Below are 17,908 nucleotides of genomic sequence, written 5' to 3'. Positions count from 1 at the left end.
TGCTCCCACCTGCTGCCTCTCACCTTCACCCAGCTCCCACAGGAACGGCTCATCACAGGCCTCTCTAACCACTTCAGTTAAAATCCACGGAGCCCATTGAGCAGCTTAAATTGCAGGTCTTTGCCAGTAAAGCTTCTTTTGATTGACAGGAATGGAGGAGGCCTTGCCTGAGTAGTTCAGCAAGATGGTCTGAAGGGACAACATCTGGAGTGCAGCAGCCTCTTCTTGTGGCTCTTCTAGCTGTAAGGCAGCTATCCTTAGCTCTATACCTTCCCATTTGCAAATCATCTTAAAGTTATCGTCACTCTAGCCTCTTGTGACAACCTCCCAGCAGGGCTGATGAATGGAAGGAGAGCCTTTCAGTGCAAAGTTAGCTGCTTGTATGGAGCAACATGTGGCTTGAAGTAATCCAGCTAACTGGAACAGGTTAGGAGATATTCCCCAGGTCTCCTTCTGGGCTACACTGTGCGGAGCAATGATCTTTAATGAAGGGACAATGATGAACAGCTGGGAACATAAATTCTTCAGCTTGTACAGCTGGATCTGGGAAAGGATGTCTGGCTGTAAAGTATCTTTAAACATCATTATAGAGCTGTGTCAACAGTTTGGGCTTGTACTGTTTTAATTATTCCAGTTAAAATTCTCCCTACCTGTATATTAATACTGCCACAAACACTTCGTAGGTCAGGCTTAAGACTACTTAAGGTGCAGGCACTTAGAGGATTAAGTACTGCCTATTTGTAAAGCACTTTCAACAGACATCACGCTGTAGGTACCAAGTGCTATTTCTGTGTGAAATAGCCAGGTTTGGCTTAGCGGTTCCCAGGGTTTGCAAGTGGAAAGACAGGACAAGCCTCAGTGGCATTACAGATCGCTCGCAGCCCATCATGGGTTCTGCCTTCCCCACTGCAGACCAGCTGAGAGGAGGGAGAGGAAACTGCACCAGCAGAGATGCCCGATGACAGGGAAAAGCATTTGCTGTCCTCAGTAAGAGGATCAAGTGCCGATAAGCAGACTCCAGAGGATATGAAGATAGATTTACTCCCCCCCTCTCCCACAGGGACTTCTCATGGTTGCTCCAGGCTCCTCTTAGACTGTGCTGTGATGATAAGGCACAGCTGAGGCCCCATTAACCTCATCCCTGCTTCTGAAATGCTGGTACCAGCAAGTCCCACCAACCAGAGATGGATGAGCAGCTCTGAACAGGGTCAGGCTCCTGACCCTCTATGTGGGTCTGCATCCACCTCGCAAGTGCAGTGAGGGTTTGTGGAACTGAATGACTGGAAGTAAAATATTCCAGTTAGGAACAATAAGTATGTGTGATAGGCATGAAGGCACAGAACCCAGACTTCATTAAGGTAGTTTTTATATTTTTAAAAGCAATATTAAAAAACACTGGAAAATGCAAGATAATTGTAACAGTTGCTTCTACAAGTTTTAACCTTGCATTGCTTGGCCATTTTGACATATAAATTATTGCTTACTAGCTCTCATAAATACACGACACATAATATGTACAGAGGCAGACAAGCATGAAATATGAAAAGGAAAACATTGGCAACATTGATTCTGGTAAATCTGATTATTTCATACATACCAGGTCTCATAACGGTGGATAACTACTAGCTGTAGTCCCTGAGAAGTTAGGTAAATACCTTGATTTGGGGTTTTCTATTTTATTACTTTTAATGCAAGCTGACAGCATTATGGCACTCAGAGAGAATGAACAGGCAGGTGTTCTTACCTCAGCTCATTGACTTCATCCCAGTATTTAACAGTGTATAAGATGACAATAAATAGGCTATGCAAATAAATATTGATCTGCTAAAATGTTTAGTATTTACATCTTTCTTTGTAATTTTACAGCAGCACATCGTATTATTTCTGATAACACCTTTTTTTTTGCCACTGTCATGCAAATGCAATTTACTTCTATCTGAGATGGGGCTAGAATCAAAAAGCTGTGTCATAGAAACATCTAAATTTGATGCAACAAAAATCCCACATCAGAGGTATAAAGTGACCCAGCTTTTTTCCTTTGTTCTAATTACTTCTCCTAGCTACTAAAGAAAATATGCAGAGTATTTAAACCTGGGTGCAATTGTGATAAACTGAACTTATAAGATTCATGGATATTATCCTATGTAACATAATTGCACTATTGAAGGATTTAAAAAAAATAAAAATCACACAATATCACCAGTGCTGGACCCTAGTAGAGGCTGTATAGTGTCCCATTTTCCTTTTCACAGGGTTTACTTCTAGTTCTCCTCCCAACCACCACACCTTCAAACTGCTTGCCAGTGTGCAGCCTAGCTCTGCAATACTTCACCTGTTGAACAAAGACTCTGAAGGCCCTTTTTTTAATTAGACTTACTAGCTACAGATTTGGGTTATTTGCCTTTCCTTTATGGTAACAGTTATAAGGTCCATATTTTCAATGTGAAATTGATACACCCACCTTGGTCCCTCAGACCAGAAATTTATATCCAAGTTATGCAGACCACTATGAAAACTAGTTTGCAAAGTTTTAAAGAGTAGTCTAATTAACCACAACACAGCTAATGAGGTTAATGCTGGCTATGTGCCTTCAAACTGATTTTAAGCAAGCTACAAAGGGTAGGCAACACCTCATTTAGTATAAAGTTACAGCAGTGCAGATAGCCAACACCTCAGCTGGCTTGAAGTCTACCGGTACAAGTTAACCCATTCATTACCTTCAACCATTTTGAATGGGCAGAGTGAGGAGCCTTCAAGATGGCTCTAGCATGCTTTCGAATCAAAGCCTGAGCACAGTCATCTTTCTTCTTTTTTTTTCTTTCTTTCTTTTTTTCCTTCTTTCATTTCCTTATCTTTTATTCTTCTCTGGCACCACTGCTGCTTCATCAGCAGTAACTACCAAAACTATCACAGAGCCAAATGCAGTGAACTGAGAAACAGCCCTACTTTCTCACCCTGAATACCTTCTAATGCTCCCTCTCCCACGGATTTCAACAGAACAACTTGTGGACTAGAGTGTTACACCACATGAGCTAAAGCATGCAGGCTGGTCTACATACAGGCTCCTAAAAATAATGCCACAGTAAAAAAAGATTTCACAAGGGGGAGCTCAAAACCCAGCAAACCACCCAGGTAGTGCAGCTAGGGTGGGAATTCAGGGAGTGCTGTAGCTAGGCGAAGAACTGCAATAACACAAGCAGCAAATTGTATCTGGTTTGTGTTCTTACACTGCAGAAAGGAGCCCGCCGCAGCCAGTATCCTCATCTGAACAGTTTTGGTCTGTTTGCACAAAAGAGTTATTTACAATATGTGCAGTCACATCTACAGAAAAACATAGGAAATTTTTACTCCATGGCCAGCAAGAGTTTATTTTTTTTTTTCTTTTTACTGGGTAAAAAGAAGATTTTTTTTCTAAAAAAAAAAAAAAAATCATATAGTATTTGATAATAACAAAGTACAAGCAAATACATTTCTGAAACATCTGTTTCCTTTACAATAGATCTATACAATATTTCACAGATGGGAAAACCAAATGCATTCTACAGATTCCCCCACAGACTACTTGTTAAAGCTGCTTTTTTTAATCCCTTTAAACCAGAGATAACACAATGATGAAGAGCATGCTACTTCAGTATTCCCACATTTCAGTAAAGGAGCATTTTCCTGGAAGTCTTCCTCATGTGGAAAACATACAATAGAGATGGGCGAGCAATGCAATGTATCCTCCCTGCTCTGTAAAGGGACTGTCACTGTGAGTCAGTATACAAACACATGGCAGACAGAGTAGCACACTGCACATTGCCTGTGGCATTCACTAGATTATTTCACGGCAAGTTCTTAGCACTGAAAACCAGAGCTACGGTGACGGTGGTGCTTAGGTGTAGGTCAACTGTAGACAAGACTTTAGAAATGCTGCCTCAGTATGTGCCCAGAAGTAGTACTTTCAGCTACATGAAAAATGGCTAGGGGAGGGGTGTGAGAGGGGCAGAAGCAGTAAAGGGACTCTGATACTGAGAGCCCGGTGCGTATGCAGGTAACTACACTGGTACCCTGTAAGGTGTACCCTTTTGTTCTTTAAAAACTAGAAATGTGTGCAAGTTAGGTGGAATTTTACCTGCTGAAAAGAGGAGTTCCAGGAGGCGAGTTAGGACTGTAGGTGATCTAGGCATTGCCTCAGAATAGACACCAAGGAGGTTGTAATCCAAGCAGAAAACAAAGCTCCTGCTATAATAATTTATAACACGTTAACTGCAGGAGCTGGTACTGTATCTGAGATAACTGAAAAGGAAGAAATTAACATGTTTTCAGCGTACAAACAATTGTGTCCATAAACTGCAACCAAAGTGGATTGGCTCTTACAGTGTGTTTTAGAAAGCAGATTCTTAAGGGGCCATAACAGTGTTTGCTGCTGACCTCCACATCACGATGCACTCTTGAGTTTCATCTGGTGTGCTGTCTCTTTATGTTCCATTCTTGGTTGTCCACACTTATCTCAAATAAGATGCTCCAGTAGACTCAGGGGAGCTGCACAGATTGCACAGTATTTTTTGGCAACAATACTTTGGCAGCCTTGAATCAGTGAGGTACATACTGTGGTGAGCCGAGAATCAAGCCCCTTGCGGCACGTTGCTTGCTGAAACGTTTTGCTGCTGCAACACGACCATTTCTTTCATTCTAATACTGCCAGAATCTGCATTGAAAGCTACACTGGACCAAACAATATTTTCACAGAAACCAAGCTCCTGAGCTCAAAGGATGCTGCTCCGCTCCCTCCGGTCCTGGTGACCAGTGGGGATGGCACGAAGCTTGCCCTGCAACTCTGTGAGCAGCTCCTTTGCTGGCTCTCGCCTGATTTTCCTGCGCATGTTGTGTGAGCTACTGATAAAACTCAGTAAACTGTTCTTATATAGGGAAGCAACATGCTTGGCATAAACATTCACTTAATTCAAAGTGCTGCAGTTACAAGGTTATATGAAGCTGTGTACGCTCACACTCGCGGCTCTATCCTGTGAGAAAGCTCAAACAGAGCTTGCTGGTTGTCGATGACATGCAGGTGATGGACGTATGGCTTCAGCTCATGATGCTCTTTCGAAGGAACTTCATTGCCTGCAAGACAAGAAACAGGGCATGGATCAGAAAGCCAAGCCGTGCCTGCTTCCCTGTCCTGTGCGTTACAAAGTCCCTGGCATGCCAACCTGGCAGGTGCTAGACAGTCACAAGGAAGACGGCCAGTGATCCGAAGGACTTGCTGTTTAAGTGCAATGCATGAGGTAACAGCCAGATGCAGAAAAGGGGAGAAGAAAGAAAAGAAGTAGGCAATGCTGGGCAGCCAGCGTGCACAGAGGGACAAGTGTCAGCAAGAAGCTGGCTCTTCCCAAGTGGAAGATTTACTCCTGCTGGCAGTTCAGGCAGCCCGTCCCCCGCAAGGGTGGTTCAAAGTTCCCTTTGTGCCACTCTGGCAGTACGTTGGGACCTTGAGCAGGGGTGGGCGACTGAGCCCGTAACTTTTAAACAACCTTAATACAAGTACACAAGGCAGCAGGCCCCAGATAATTTCCTTCAGAGCAGGTGAAAGGTGACGGCGCAGCAGACAGATACAAAAGCTCTTCAAAGCTGCTCTGACAGGCCCCCGCGTTTTGATCTGTTATGCTTTTGATTTCTGATCTAGTAACAGAGACAAGAGTCATGCTGTCATTTCATGGGAGTTTATACGGCAAGAGGAATTAGCTGTGTAACAGACAAATTGAAGGGTGGCTTGAATAGCAGATATTTTCTGTTACAAGCTTTACGCCTGACATTGGCTTGTGGGAACTTGCCGCCTGTGAAACCCTCCAGCATGGCTGGTGACTAGCAGAAGTGGAAAAGGAAAAGCTAAGCCCACAGCCACAAGACCCATCAAGACAGGCAGAGAAAGCAACGAGATACGTTTCCCACACGTTGCTGACTGCTGACAAACGAGCAAAGGTTGGAGAGCTCCGTTCTAGTCCATGTCCTCAAGGAATTTTTAATAACATTACCATAAATTAAAAAAGAATACCCCTCAAAATTCCCCAAACCAATCAGCTTAATTCGCATGCTCCCTCCCTCTCCTTTGTTTCATTATCATCCTTTTCTCCACGCTCTCCAGCTACATGAGAAGCTTTCCAGGAACCGACCATCCCACTTGTTTCTAAAGAGCGCTGTATGATGCTGTGTAGGTAACGTGGGATGTCAATGCAGCCAGTTCTGCATGCAGCTGCTAACAGGGTTCCCGGGCAGCTATTTTTAGGAGCCATTTCTGAGCAGCTATCTGACTTGAGAAATGTGGGAGAGAACAGGACAACGTGATAAATTTGTGTCGGGATACAGAGATGACCTTTTTGTTCTGAGGGAATAGGATCCCAGCAGCTGTGCTGAGCGTAATGAAAAACATTTGTATTTCTCATTAACACCTGAAATGACAAAAGCTTGAATTATGTTATTTTTTCAGGCTGCTTTGCCTGGTTTTGGAAATGTTTGTTTCCAGGATTTGTTTTCAGGATTTAGGATATAAAAGTATTATTTCCATTAAAAAGGCATTTCAGTCTTACTTGGAACCTAACCAGTTTCTAACCCAAGACTTTGGCCTGCAAGCTTAATATACATGATACAGTTCATAAACAGTAATAATATTCCTTGCTTACTTTTGTTTGAATTCTTTCCTACAGTGAGATGCCTGCTGCTCTTAGGCCAATCTGGGAATTGATGCAGTAGAAAGATTCACATTCCTGAGAGCAAAATAAGTCCACTAGAAAAGGAAACTGTCCATAAAGTCTCAATAAATATTCAGTGAATTCATTTCATGCCTAAACGAATTTAAGAAAAAAAAAAAAATGCCTACAGGGATGTCTGTATAAGCTGCTTTTTAAATGCCAGCTTCACAATAAATCAAGTCTGTGGTAAAATAAAATAACAATCAGGTACTTCAGACTACCAGATTATATGATAAATCACAGGTATTAACCTTGGATTTATGTTGCAACACTTACAAAACCACTTGGAAAAAAAAAAGGCAAAAACAAGATGAAAGATTTGCAGAGAAGCTGCAAAAAAATTTCACATCATTAAAAGGAACCAATGCTACGTTTTGTAATACCAAGTAAGAGCCATTCTAATTTACAGAGGCACGGTTTGGATTAATCAGTATTTCCTTCAGTATCTGGTTTAACAGAATAAAACCAAAAGGCACGTCCTTCTCCCTCTTCCCCTCTCCCTCTCTTACGTATAACTTTCTCAAAATAACACAAGAACCATAATACTGAGCAGCCTTTGTGTAAAAAAAAGACTGTACATACACATGGTAATTCTATAGAACAAATGTTCAGCAAAGCTCTTAACACTACCTATCATTCTCCAAGGTACATGTATTTATACATAAAATTATTATTATTATTCTTTTTGTAGGAGTCCATGCTGACAGCTGCTGAATATTCAGCTGGAAAAAAAAAAAAATTCAAACTCTTTTTTTCCCCAAGGCTGCAGCACAATTCTGAACTTCTCTTTGGAAAAGAGGTTTTAGTGGCCTCAATAAATGACATGTTTAGTGGGTTTGGCTTAAAAACTAACCACTTCCTAAAGTAGTGTTGTGTTTGTCCCTTTCCTGTGTTTAACCTCTCTGCAGAAAATAAGAAATGCTGAGAAGGAGAAAAACAAGGTTTCTCCTCTGTGAGCAACAGAACAAAGAGACCTGGAGTATTCTGGCACAGTCCCTTAGGGTTGGATTCTCTGGTGGCTAATAAGGTGGAAACAAAAAAAACCAAAAAAAAGTCTTTTGTGCAGCTGAGGCACTCGTGACCGTTCCCATCAGTGTAGATCCTCCAGTGCCTAAATCAGGCAGAGCTCTATTTGCAGACTTCCCCTAGCTGAGGTACTAATACAACACCCTCTTTTCTACCTAGTCAACTACTTTCATGAAACCCAAAGGATCTTATTATCTGCAAGACTTCCGCCATTTTGTGAAATGTCCTTAAGAACCCAAGCTAAGCAAACAATTGCTCTTGGTGAAAAGCCAACTGAAGAGCTGTGGTGATGAATACCATCTTACAGCTACTGGAAGCCAAGACAGCTGTGAATCCGTTACCAAAACACACAGACTAGCGGGAGACTGAGGTAACTCAGTTGTAGCTGGGAAAGTGAGAAACAGCAGTGTACATCAGGGGCCTCCATTATTAAGCACAGCTGGCACAGATCTTAGACAGTATTTTGAAGAGGTGATATTTTCTGCAGGAAAATAATTTACAAAAAATTTGGAAGCTGTTTCTACAAATATTTTGTGAAGTAAAACTTCATCCAACTGTGGGTTTTGCTGGGTTGACCTTCCAACAATGATGCCCCTTCTTGCCAATTGGTTAAATAATTGTCAACCACGTTTTGCTGCCGTAGTAAACCTGAGCAAGTGGAAAGAAAGCAGAAAAAAACCCCAAACCCTCAAGGCTATACAATGGCAAAATAAGTGGCAAATTTTGGCTACTTACCAAACTGGTTATTTCTGCAATGTCTCAATGACCGAACAGTATCTGCAATCATGTGCTGCAAAGACAAGATATAAAACATCAGTGCAAAAATCTGAGATGGATTCTGTCATTAGAAAAGCCTGAAAAAAAATCTCCTTGCCCTACACTGTACAGCAAAAAGCAACTGTAGTAAGGTATGAAATGAAGACAGCAGGAGAGAGACTTTGCTCTTTGTCTTAGTGATAATATATGATGAAACAGGGTTAATCTAGAAGGTCCTTACTGATATCACACAGATTAAATGAGGACAACTCCCTAAGAACCCACGGGAAGTGCTAATGAAAAATAGCCAAAGAGTTGCTTATTTTTGTTCCTGTGATTTTTATTAAACTGAAAGCCTACAGTAGGGAAGTCCTGTGGACTGGGTGGTGCTTCTGGGTTCAAGCCCCAGTTCTAGTGCATTATCCAGTACATTTGGTAGCCTGCAACCTCTTCTTCTGTCTCCGTGTGTTGTCTAATTAGACTATAAGCCCCTTTGTGGCACAGACTACACGTTAATGTATACTTGTATAATGCCTAGCACAATCAGGCACCAGTATCAGCTAGGCAGTTTTCTGCAGAACAATAACCAACACAAAAAACCCAGCCCATAGCCTAAATGCTGCAGAGCAAGGACCCTGACATCTCTGCAGACACGTACCAAATAAGACTATACTTTAGGTATACCACTTTAAGAAAAGCTGGTGCTAAGAGGGATATTGGATGTTCACTTAGATTAAGCAGAGGAAATAAAAGGTTTAAGTTTGGTTTCTCATTCAGGCTCAGGTCTTCAACTTATGAAAACTGGAATTGTTCACTATAAATCAGTAGAGTGTGCTCATTTTCACTAGATGTCGCCCATAAAGTTCTCGAGGCATTACTTTTTTTTCTTTATTTGACTGCTTCTGTGGCAACTCTTCACCAAATCTAGGAACTAATTTAAACAGATTGCAGTTAGCAGGAATGGTATAATAGCTCATACAAACAGCTGATGCTCTTCTCACATCTCCCTCAAAAATAATCAGAGGCAGAAAGGATTAACTGTCTTGAGCAGAGTATGTTTAAAACCAGAACGATGCAGAACAGCTCATCTCTTAACACCCTGGCAGTGGCTTACAAGGCTCCTCCATAGAAAAGCTTATCAGAAGAGCAAGTTTAATGGAAACTTCATATTCCTTTCATCAGTGAATCAAAATATTTTTTCTTGTTACCTGCTGTGTTTCATTTGCCATGAAATGATGCAATCTCTTGTGCTGATGTCCTTGCACTGATTATAATGAAGTTCTAATGAGGTGATCTAGACTTCATGATCAATAGTGTGAGTACTGGGAGAGCTACAGCTTCCATCAGTGCTGCTGCTGTGATGTTTTCCAGCTAATACCCTTTGCATTTGGCTTTTAGAAGAGAGACCGCACTATCACACATGCTGTCATTCTTTGCTGTTTCTCCTTTGTAGTCAGTCAGCGTGGGGGTCCACCCCAAGACTGACATCTGAAGATGATGCTCTGGTAACGGAAGAACCTCTTTGTGTAACACTCTCTTAAAGCAGAATCCCAAATCTCCTGGCTTTAGTAGCCTAATTAGGCATTTCTCTCTGTCTAATTTCAACTCTCTTGAATCCAACTGTAACACTGAAAATCAGCCAATTCATCTGCAAAGCAAATACTGTTTCCTGACTCTGTAAACAGGTGCTTGCATACCATTAGTGCGATGAGTAACACACATTTCTTGTGGCCTTTCAGCCTATCAGCTACCTAGGATCATTAGCACTCCTTTAACTGAGGATAGCAAAAACTCAGGTTTGGGAGTTGTACAGATATTTGGGGGTTGAGAACCTTCAGCTGCCATGTACACAGTCCTTACAGCTGAAGGCACTAGGTAACGAGGTGTTATTTAAAACAGTAATGGCCATTGACCTGTATTAAGAGTTTGCTGGAGTGTGGCTGAGATGTCATTGCTAAGATATGAGTGATGGCTGACTGGAGAAAAAAAAAACTGAAGAAGCCACATTTCAGTGAAGCAGCTCAGTAAATACCATGAAAATACCTTGAGATGCAACAGTATAAGATCGTATTTTCATATATTCCTTCAGGTTTAGTTCAGGAAGTGGGTATGGTACTAAATATCGATCTAACACTATTCTAGACTAGAGTTTACCCAACATGGAGTTAAATAAACCACTGCAATCCCTTCAACTTTTGCTAAAACTAGGTAACATTCCTGAGACAAAAGATTGTTTCATTTTTTTCGCTTTGCAAATTCCCTTCTTTATATTTTGAATTAACTTTGTCTTCACTGCAATCATGTCATGTCAAATCAAGTTCAGTCACGGTAGGATTGTTGAGGCCATGATAGTCTAAGAATATAAAAGAAGCAGGGATTGTAGGGAAAGAGAATATCTGTTATTAAACCAACTAATATAGTTGGAAAAAACAATGGTTCAGACTGACAAGTCGTCCTTCAGGTGAGATGTCTAATGCAGAAATGAAATATTTCAAAATACTGATCCAAATGGAGACAAGAGAAACCATCTTTGCTTTGAAATTTGTAAGTAGAAACTCAATGCATTTATGACAGTGAGTAAGTTCCTTCCCCAAAGCAGTAATCTGCTATGGTAGAATAATTCTTTTCTTCTTTTTCTGCAACAGCAAATTTGCAGGTGAGGGTCAGTGGCTTGATCCAAACCAAGCAGGAGTCAATGTCACTCCTAATTTTTCTCAGCAGAGGCCAGAAAGTGCTCAGCACAGAACAGAACACTAAGGAAGATGTTCTTCCTTGGGACAAAGCCCCTATAATTAGACAAGAAACATGAACTGATGTATACATGATCATGTGTGATACATCTTGTTGGTAAGTTCATGCCCATTGACTGAATACCTTAGCATCCAAATGAACCAGGGTAATATGTGTACTGCCTGGCTTTCCACTACAAGCATATTTAAATCTCTTCTAAGCCCCCACTTCCTAAGCTTGCACTATTGCCTGCATTCATATGTACACAGGGCTCCATGAGACAGCATGCTCCTGAGGGTGTGATCCGACTAATAATTTGGAGGAAGTGTCAGTTTGAACAATCCTCACCCCACCACCATCACCTCAGACTCTCCCCCCTGCCATTTAAAATGCCCATTATCCATTTGCATAGAAAAGGTGAAATCCTGGCTCACTGAAGTCAATTAGCAAAGCTCCCATTGCCTCTGGAGACACAATGGTGACAGAAAGGATAGGAAATCTTACCCAGCAAGCCCAGCATACATTAAATATATACATGATTAAACAACAAACAAACAAACAAGGTCTGGCTAAGACTGGAACAAAAATCAGATCCTACATATTCACTAGATAAATATATGGGCCAGTGGGGGGATTTTAGTAACAATTATTGTGCATCAAGGGCTAGTTTAATTTACATGTTAATTGGATGTACTTCCAAAAGGCAATGAAGAAGAACATGGTAATGAGTTTTATGCAAACACCTAAAGGTCAAACAGTTAATGGACTTGGGACAAGAAAACCTTTCATTAAATGCAAATCAGTGTTCTTGTAAACTCTCCAACAAGAAAAGGTACAGAAATCAAACAGAAAACAAAAAGAGGAGCTCAGGTTCAAAAGTCAGTCTACATCTGCTTGCAAGTTGAAAGACAATGTACATTATGATATGATGTGAAATAAGTTCAACATCTGGTTCATGAATAACTCCATGGTTGCGTGTTCATTCTCAAACAAGTGTAAACACATGGACAAAATAGTTGGGAACAATTCACCAGGCACAGCCATCTGGACTAACAGTCCCATGGCACATCTAGACCAATTGGGAAGAATATTTTGGTTTCTTCATCAAATACTCCAATCCAACAACAAAAAAAAAAAAAAAAAAAAAAACCCACAAAGTTTCTCCATTCCACCACTGTTCAGATATATGAACTGTGGCTTTCAGTGCTACGAAAATGTTATCAACAAAGAAATGAAATATGCAAATTAGAGAAATCAAACCTCTATCAGTAATACTATGCCAGTGTAGATGTCATATGATGTCTAGAGTAGATGTGACCGAAGATACAATGTCAGTAAGTGCCCTTCTACATAAAAGTTAGTATAGTGGTATTTACAGTCAGTTTAGTTCATATTTCAGGCATTATTTTCTTCATCATCTAACCTAGATCAAAAATTTTACTTTCATTTAAGATCCATGGAATTAGCATACCAGTGGCAAATGGTAAACTAGAGAAACCTTTTCTTTAGTGCCTTGATAAAAAAAAGGAAATATAATTCAGAGAAAGCTGAAGGAGGAGAACTTGACTGAGGAGAAATAGTCCACGAGGTGGTGCAAAGTAATAGTTCTCACCGGGAAAAAAAACAAGAGTGGACTGTGTGACAATGATGCTGGCCATTACTGGCTTAGCCATTTTACACAGAAGTGAAGGAGGAAGGAATGAGAAGAGAGAGGAGCAGAGGAAAGGGGCAGGGGTTATAGACTGTTGGCTGACTGTTTTATCCTGCTTGCTCTTTTTTACCCCTGTTTATTTCTTCCTGATTCAGCCAGAAGAAAACCTTTTAGTCTTACAAGATAAGGAAGGGAAAGGGAAGAAGAGAACACGAATCTCTTTGAAAAACAGGAAGGACAAAATTAGCTTACCAGCTTTTCAAAATTAACAAGGTTATCCAGAAAAGTTTTATTTCCTTCATGGATGAATGTTACATCTGAAAAAATAAAGGAAAAATAATTATTTTTCATGGCTTTGTTGTTTAATAGAAAGAAATAAAATTACTAAACAGCAACAAAAAGAAAAAAAAAAAAGAGGAAAATATCCCATTAAGGATTGACACAATACCTTATAAAAGTGGAACAAAAGCCTGATATAATGATGACATGCAGAGATTATTAGATAACAACACTACGTACACATTGTAACAAGAGAATTTTCAAGTGGGAGCGCGGATTTCTTATTAAACCTGGTCTGTGTTACTTCTGGGGTGCGTATCATAGAGAGGATGGCTGGGAGCAGGCGGGGGCATCCAGAGGGATGGCCGTGCACGGCATGCTTGCTCTCCACACCCTGCAGCACCGATCCAGCCACGCTGCCCATGGCTGTGCCTGGGCTGGGGCTGGCCGGTCCCTGAGCCCAGAGCTCCATGGGGGCAGAGCTACCAGATGCTGGAGTTGGCTCTGACACCCTTTCGTCTCTCTCTGTGGAACACGATGACTCTGAAGTCCTTCCCAGAGACATGGGCTACGGCAGTGGCCAGCCGGGGAGGTTAAACAGAAGCCACCAAACTGAAGTTCAAAGCCTTGGAATAAGCATTATGGCTAGGGAAAAAAACCACTTACGCAGTGTTGTTGGAGAGAATTTGCAAAGGCAACAAAAAGGTCAGTGAGGTGAAGAGGTCTATACTTGGCTCCAGGAAGGGAACTGAACACAGTGTAATGAACTGAAGGGCGGGGAATATCAGGCAAAACAAATGTTCCTCAGTTAATTTTTCTGATGCATATTAGGACACAAAGTGAGACCTATCTCGGACACGAAATACCAAGGACATGGATAGATTCCCTGTGGGGACTGAATGTCTGACTCCGATGGTGCATCCTCCGCGTTACTGAAAATACTAGCAGGAGCACCACCACCATACCCCTTACCAGCTCTCTCCTGGACGTGTGGGTACCCAGGAGTACCAGGAGACAGCGCTATATTGTAATGAGATGGCACTCCAGTACCCTTGCTTCTTAAAAGTCACAGCTGCGCTTGCCAGCAGGCAAATGGCACACAGTGAACGGGCAACGTCTCCCTCTCAGCAGCGGTGCCAACCTCCAACACACCAGTCTAACTGCGCACCTCGGCAATTCTCCTGTGCTCATCTCTAGGGCTCCCTCTGATGCCCACTTGGTCCCCCTCGTTTTGGGGGATTTTAGGACTGGGAACCTGCAGCTGATGCTGGGGGACGCTTTGTCACACACACAGCCCCGCCTTCATCCCAACCCCCAAAAGAGCCAACCTGATTTATTTCCTTTTGTTTCAAAGACTCACTCTGTGCCCGGGGGGCATTCTGTAGTTGCTCAGAATGGAAATGCTAATGGCTTCATATGCTGGTGGAAACCCAGGGCTGGGACTGACTAGGCAGAGCTCTGCAGGAAGGGCGATGGAGCGCTCCCGTGCCCCCTGGGGCGGCTGGGCTGGGGTCTGCCTCGGGCGGGCAGGATGGCAACCCAGCTACAGCCAGTCCAGCCAGCGCTCCCGAGCAAGTGGGGCAGGCACGGCATATGCTGGGGATGCCTCCGGCACCCCTCTGCCCCCGGGCAGGATCCTAAAAATCAGGGGGAAAGTTGGGAGCGGGCCCTCTACACCTCCTCTGCTGGGCTGCTTTGGCGGACCCAGGGAAAGGGACAAGGAAAGGACACGGCTTCAGGACACAGGCATTACTTGTCTCTGTATCAGCGCAGTTAAAAACTGTCTGTCACTTCTAAAGAAAAAACTTATACTGGAAGCAGCAATTTCCAGACAGCTTTTTAAGTCAATGACAGCAACGTGTATATCTCTGAGGGTGGAAGGAACAGAAATTTGCTTTGCAGCCAACAACTAAGAGTCCAGATAAGTTCAGTGGAGCAGAAAATTGCATCTGAGCTAGGCTGTAAGGGTACCTCACAGTATTTTATTACATATTTGAAAAATCTGCCTGATTTTCAAAAGCTGTGTCTGTGTGCTGTAAGAGAGCTCCGCATTTAAATTTAATTAACTTTAAAAGGACACTCAAATTATTTTTCTTAACTAAAGAAAGGTTATTAATGAATTTCATTTTTTACTTGCAACTACTTTTTTTCCTCTTGTGTTGAAATACAGTAATTTGTTGAGTTACTAATGATTTCTATGCTATCCATGCTTATTTTATTGGTGTTGGAAATAACGTTAATGCAAACATGCTTGACATGGAGTAAAGTCCTACGTACTGTGCAATACTTTGGGAATTACCAACCTTGGCAACATCTCCTTATGGATCACGATATTGAAGAAAATTACTGTATTAATTTGCAAAGTCTCCTTGCTATCTCCAATGCACTTGAGACATGAATGCTGCTTACATGCATGTTCTTATATAACCATATTGTAGTGCTGCTTCAACATCATTGCTACAAGCTACTTGCTTATGTTTGCTGCCTTTGTTTGCAGGCAAGACATACTCAAGAACACTTAAAAAATATTGATTTTGAAGCCTTGATAATTGTATCCATCTGAATTAATGCAAACTCCTTTGATGTGTGCAAAGAGGGGAAGTGCCTGATGGCTCCTGAACTGTCACTGACTGATCTGGAGGACTGCCTTCAAACATTTTAAACTTGCAGCAGCAGCAGGTTGGAATAAACAGCCTGAAGAGAACACTTCTGGAATACAGGAATAATCAAATGAATTTGCCATGTTCAAACACAAGGCAATTAATAATTAAGGACTCCAAGACAACGGAATATTTGAAATACCTGCCACTTAATTAGCTGCCCAGGTCACTGCGTTAAGCAAGTAGTTGTATTTTATTTTAATAGATTTTTAAAAAATAGTTATTTTAATAGTAAGATTTTATTTCTCTCCTTCAGACCCGTAAGAGACTTGCGGATCCCCTCCTCCCAGGACAGACAGGCAGGTTCTGCCTTCAGGGTGACACCAGGTAGGTGCACCCCGGCGAGGCAGGGCAAGCACCTCAGAACAGGCATCTCAGACCAGCAGCGTGACCGAGGCCGCTGGTGCGGGTGCCCCCAGCGCAGCCGGGCTGACGCGTTCAGGGGCTTGCAAGGTCTCGTTTCTCCACCGAAGAGGATGTGGCCAAAGCAACCGTACGCTGCTCTACCGGCGCCTGACGGGCAGGTGCTGAAGTTTGAAAACCTGTGTGAAAACTGCCGTCTGCTCCCGTCTTAAAAGGCAGCTGTTCATTATCCAGACCAAGTGCTACCTTGTAGATACCACTACATCTGCCACGTACATATCATAAGGCCACCTGAAGGAAAAATCACCTTACACTTATTTTAATTAACCACAACGAAGAAGAGCAGCCAAGCTTTAACGTTACCTTTCAGAAGTAAGGGCATGAAGGGGATTTTCGGAGATTTCATTTTCTTGAATGCATCTCTGTAAGCTTTGTGATTCAGAGAAGGGTCCTACAAAACCATTTGGGTAATAGAGAGAAAAATCAATAGGCTATAAAAAGAGCAATTCTAAATCCATTACGGGCTTATGATCTGAACATGATTTAGATATAAAAGGTTTCTTCGGGAAACAAGGCAGATAAAGGTTTTCTAAGCTAGGTGACTTACTAAACTGAATAGGAAACATAAACAGTGAAAGGAACAAAAGCAATTACGTTCCTCTAGATGAGGCGGTGCTAAAATGGGACTAAGCTGCAGAATAGATTCACTGGGACTGCTCTGTGATTTCCCCACAAATTTCTATTAGCAAAATCTCTTCAGCTTACTATCTAGCACAAAATGTATCTCAGAATGCATTGCTGATTAATTTCTTCTTAAAAAAAACCCAAACAACACCACACCAAACAACAATAAAAAATCCTAACAAAAACTGCTCCCAGATCAATGGAGCATATTGGACATTTTCTAAGAAAATAAGAGAGTATGTTTCAGTGGTGTTATGTAAGTAATTAAAGAAGTAATCTCAATTTCCCATATAAACGAACATTTTTGTACACCAGCTCACACACAATCCTGAAAACACATTAATTATAAAGGGCTCTAAGTACAGAAGCATGACAGCCATTAAAGGCTGGATCTCATGTTCCCCGCGCCAGGCAGTGATCTCACCACGCACCCTCTTCCATGACAGCCAGAGGAAACACTTGTTTATTCAGCTTTGATAATGGTGACAAAGACCCTTAGCCTCGGATTTTGTTGCTGTTGTTTTTTTTTTAAACTTCAGCTGTCCTCCTTTTCTCTTGATCCGCAGCATGTTGCTTCGGATAAAGGCTGATTAACCACCAGAGCAAAAGAACAGTTTCTAAATCGATGCTGGGGAACGGACACTACATTCACCTCTCTCTGCCCTTCCTCCAGCTGTCAGGAATACAGCCTTTTTCCTTTTTGTGTTTGGAGACCACCTCTGAGCTCTGGAGAGCTGCGTGGCCTTTGGCAAATCACAGATCTGACATGACAAGTTCCAGCTCCAGACAATAACAGGCAGCCTCCAAATAAATTAGGAAGAAGGAAGGCAGGTAAAGACAAGCAATGCTGTTCTGCTGTCAACACCATACTTACCGTCAAACTTTCGAGTTCAGTGAAAAGTTTCTTGAACTTCCCAGGAATTTTCTGAATTGGGAAAACAGAGGAGAAAAAAACAGGAAAGTTGATTTAGGCAGAAAAATGTTGAGGCATTTTTTCCCATGAGACTGCCGTGGGTGAAGCGCCTGCT

General features: G+C 41.9%; 1 protein-coding gene across 2 annotated transcripts in view; it reads right to left on the bottom strand.

The window, feature by feature from the left end:
- Positions 1 to 1,349: 1,349 nt before the first annotated feature.
- The window catches only part of RAPGEF5 (Rap guanine nucleotide exchange factor 5), a 166,610-nt gene continuing 150,051 nt past the window's right edge, over positions 1,350 to 17,908 (bottom strand). For both annotated transcript variants that reach the window (XM_069773507.1, XM_069773498.1), the window contains exons 22-26: positions 17,755 to 17,805; positions 16,560 to 16,647; positions 13,147 to 13,211; positions 8,493 to 8,547; positions 1,350 to 5,106 (exon numbers count right to left, since the gene is read on the bottom strand). In XM_069773507.1, the coding sequence (XP_069629608.1) occupies positions 4,988 to 5,106; positions 8,493 to 8,547; positions 13,147 to 13,211; positions 16,560 to 16,647; positions 17,755 to 17,805 (378 nt within the window). In that variant the 3' untranslated portion in view covers positions 1,350 to 4,987. The remainder of the gene's footprint in view (positions 5,107 to 8,492; positions 8,548 to 13,146; positions 13,212 to 16,559; positions 16,648 to 17,754; positions 17,806 to 17,908) is intronic.

This window comes from Haliaeetus albicilla, chromosome 2 (assembly GCF_947461875.1).
Source record: "Haliaeetus albicilla chromosome 2, bHalAlb1.1, whole genome shotgun sequence".
Classification (NCBI taxonomy): Eukaryota; Metazoa; Chordata; class Aves; order Accipitriformes; family Accipitridae; genus Haliaeetus; species Haliaeetus albicilla.
Note: the sequence above shows the minus strand (reverse complement) of the source record. Positions and strands in the feature narration are given on the sequence as shown.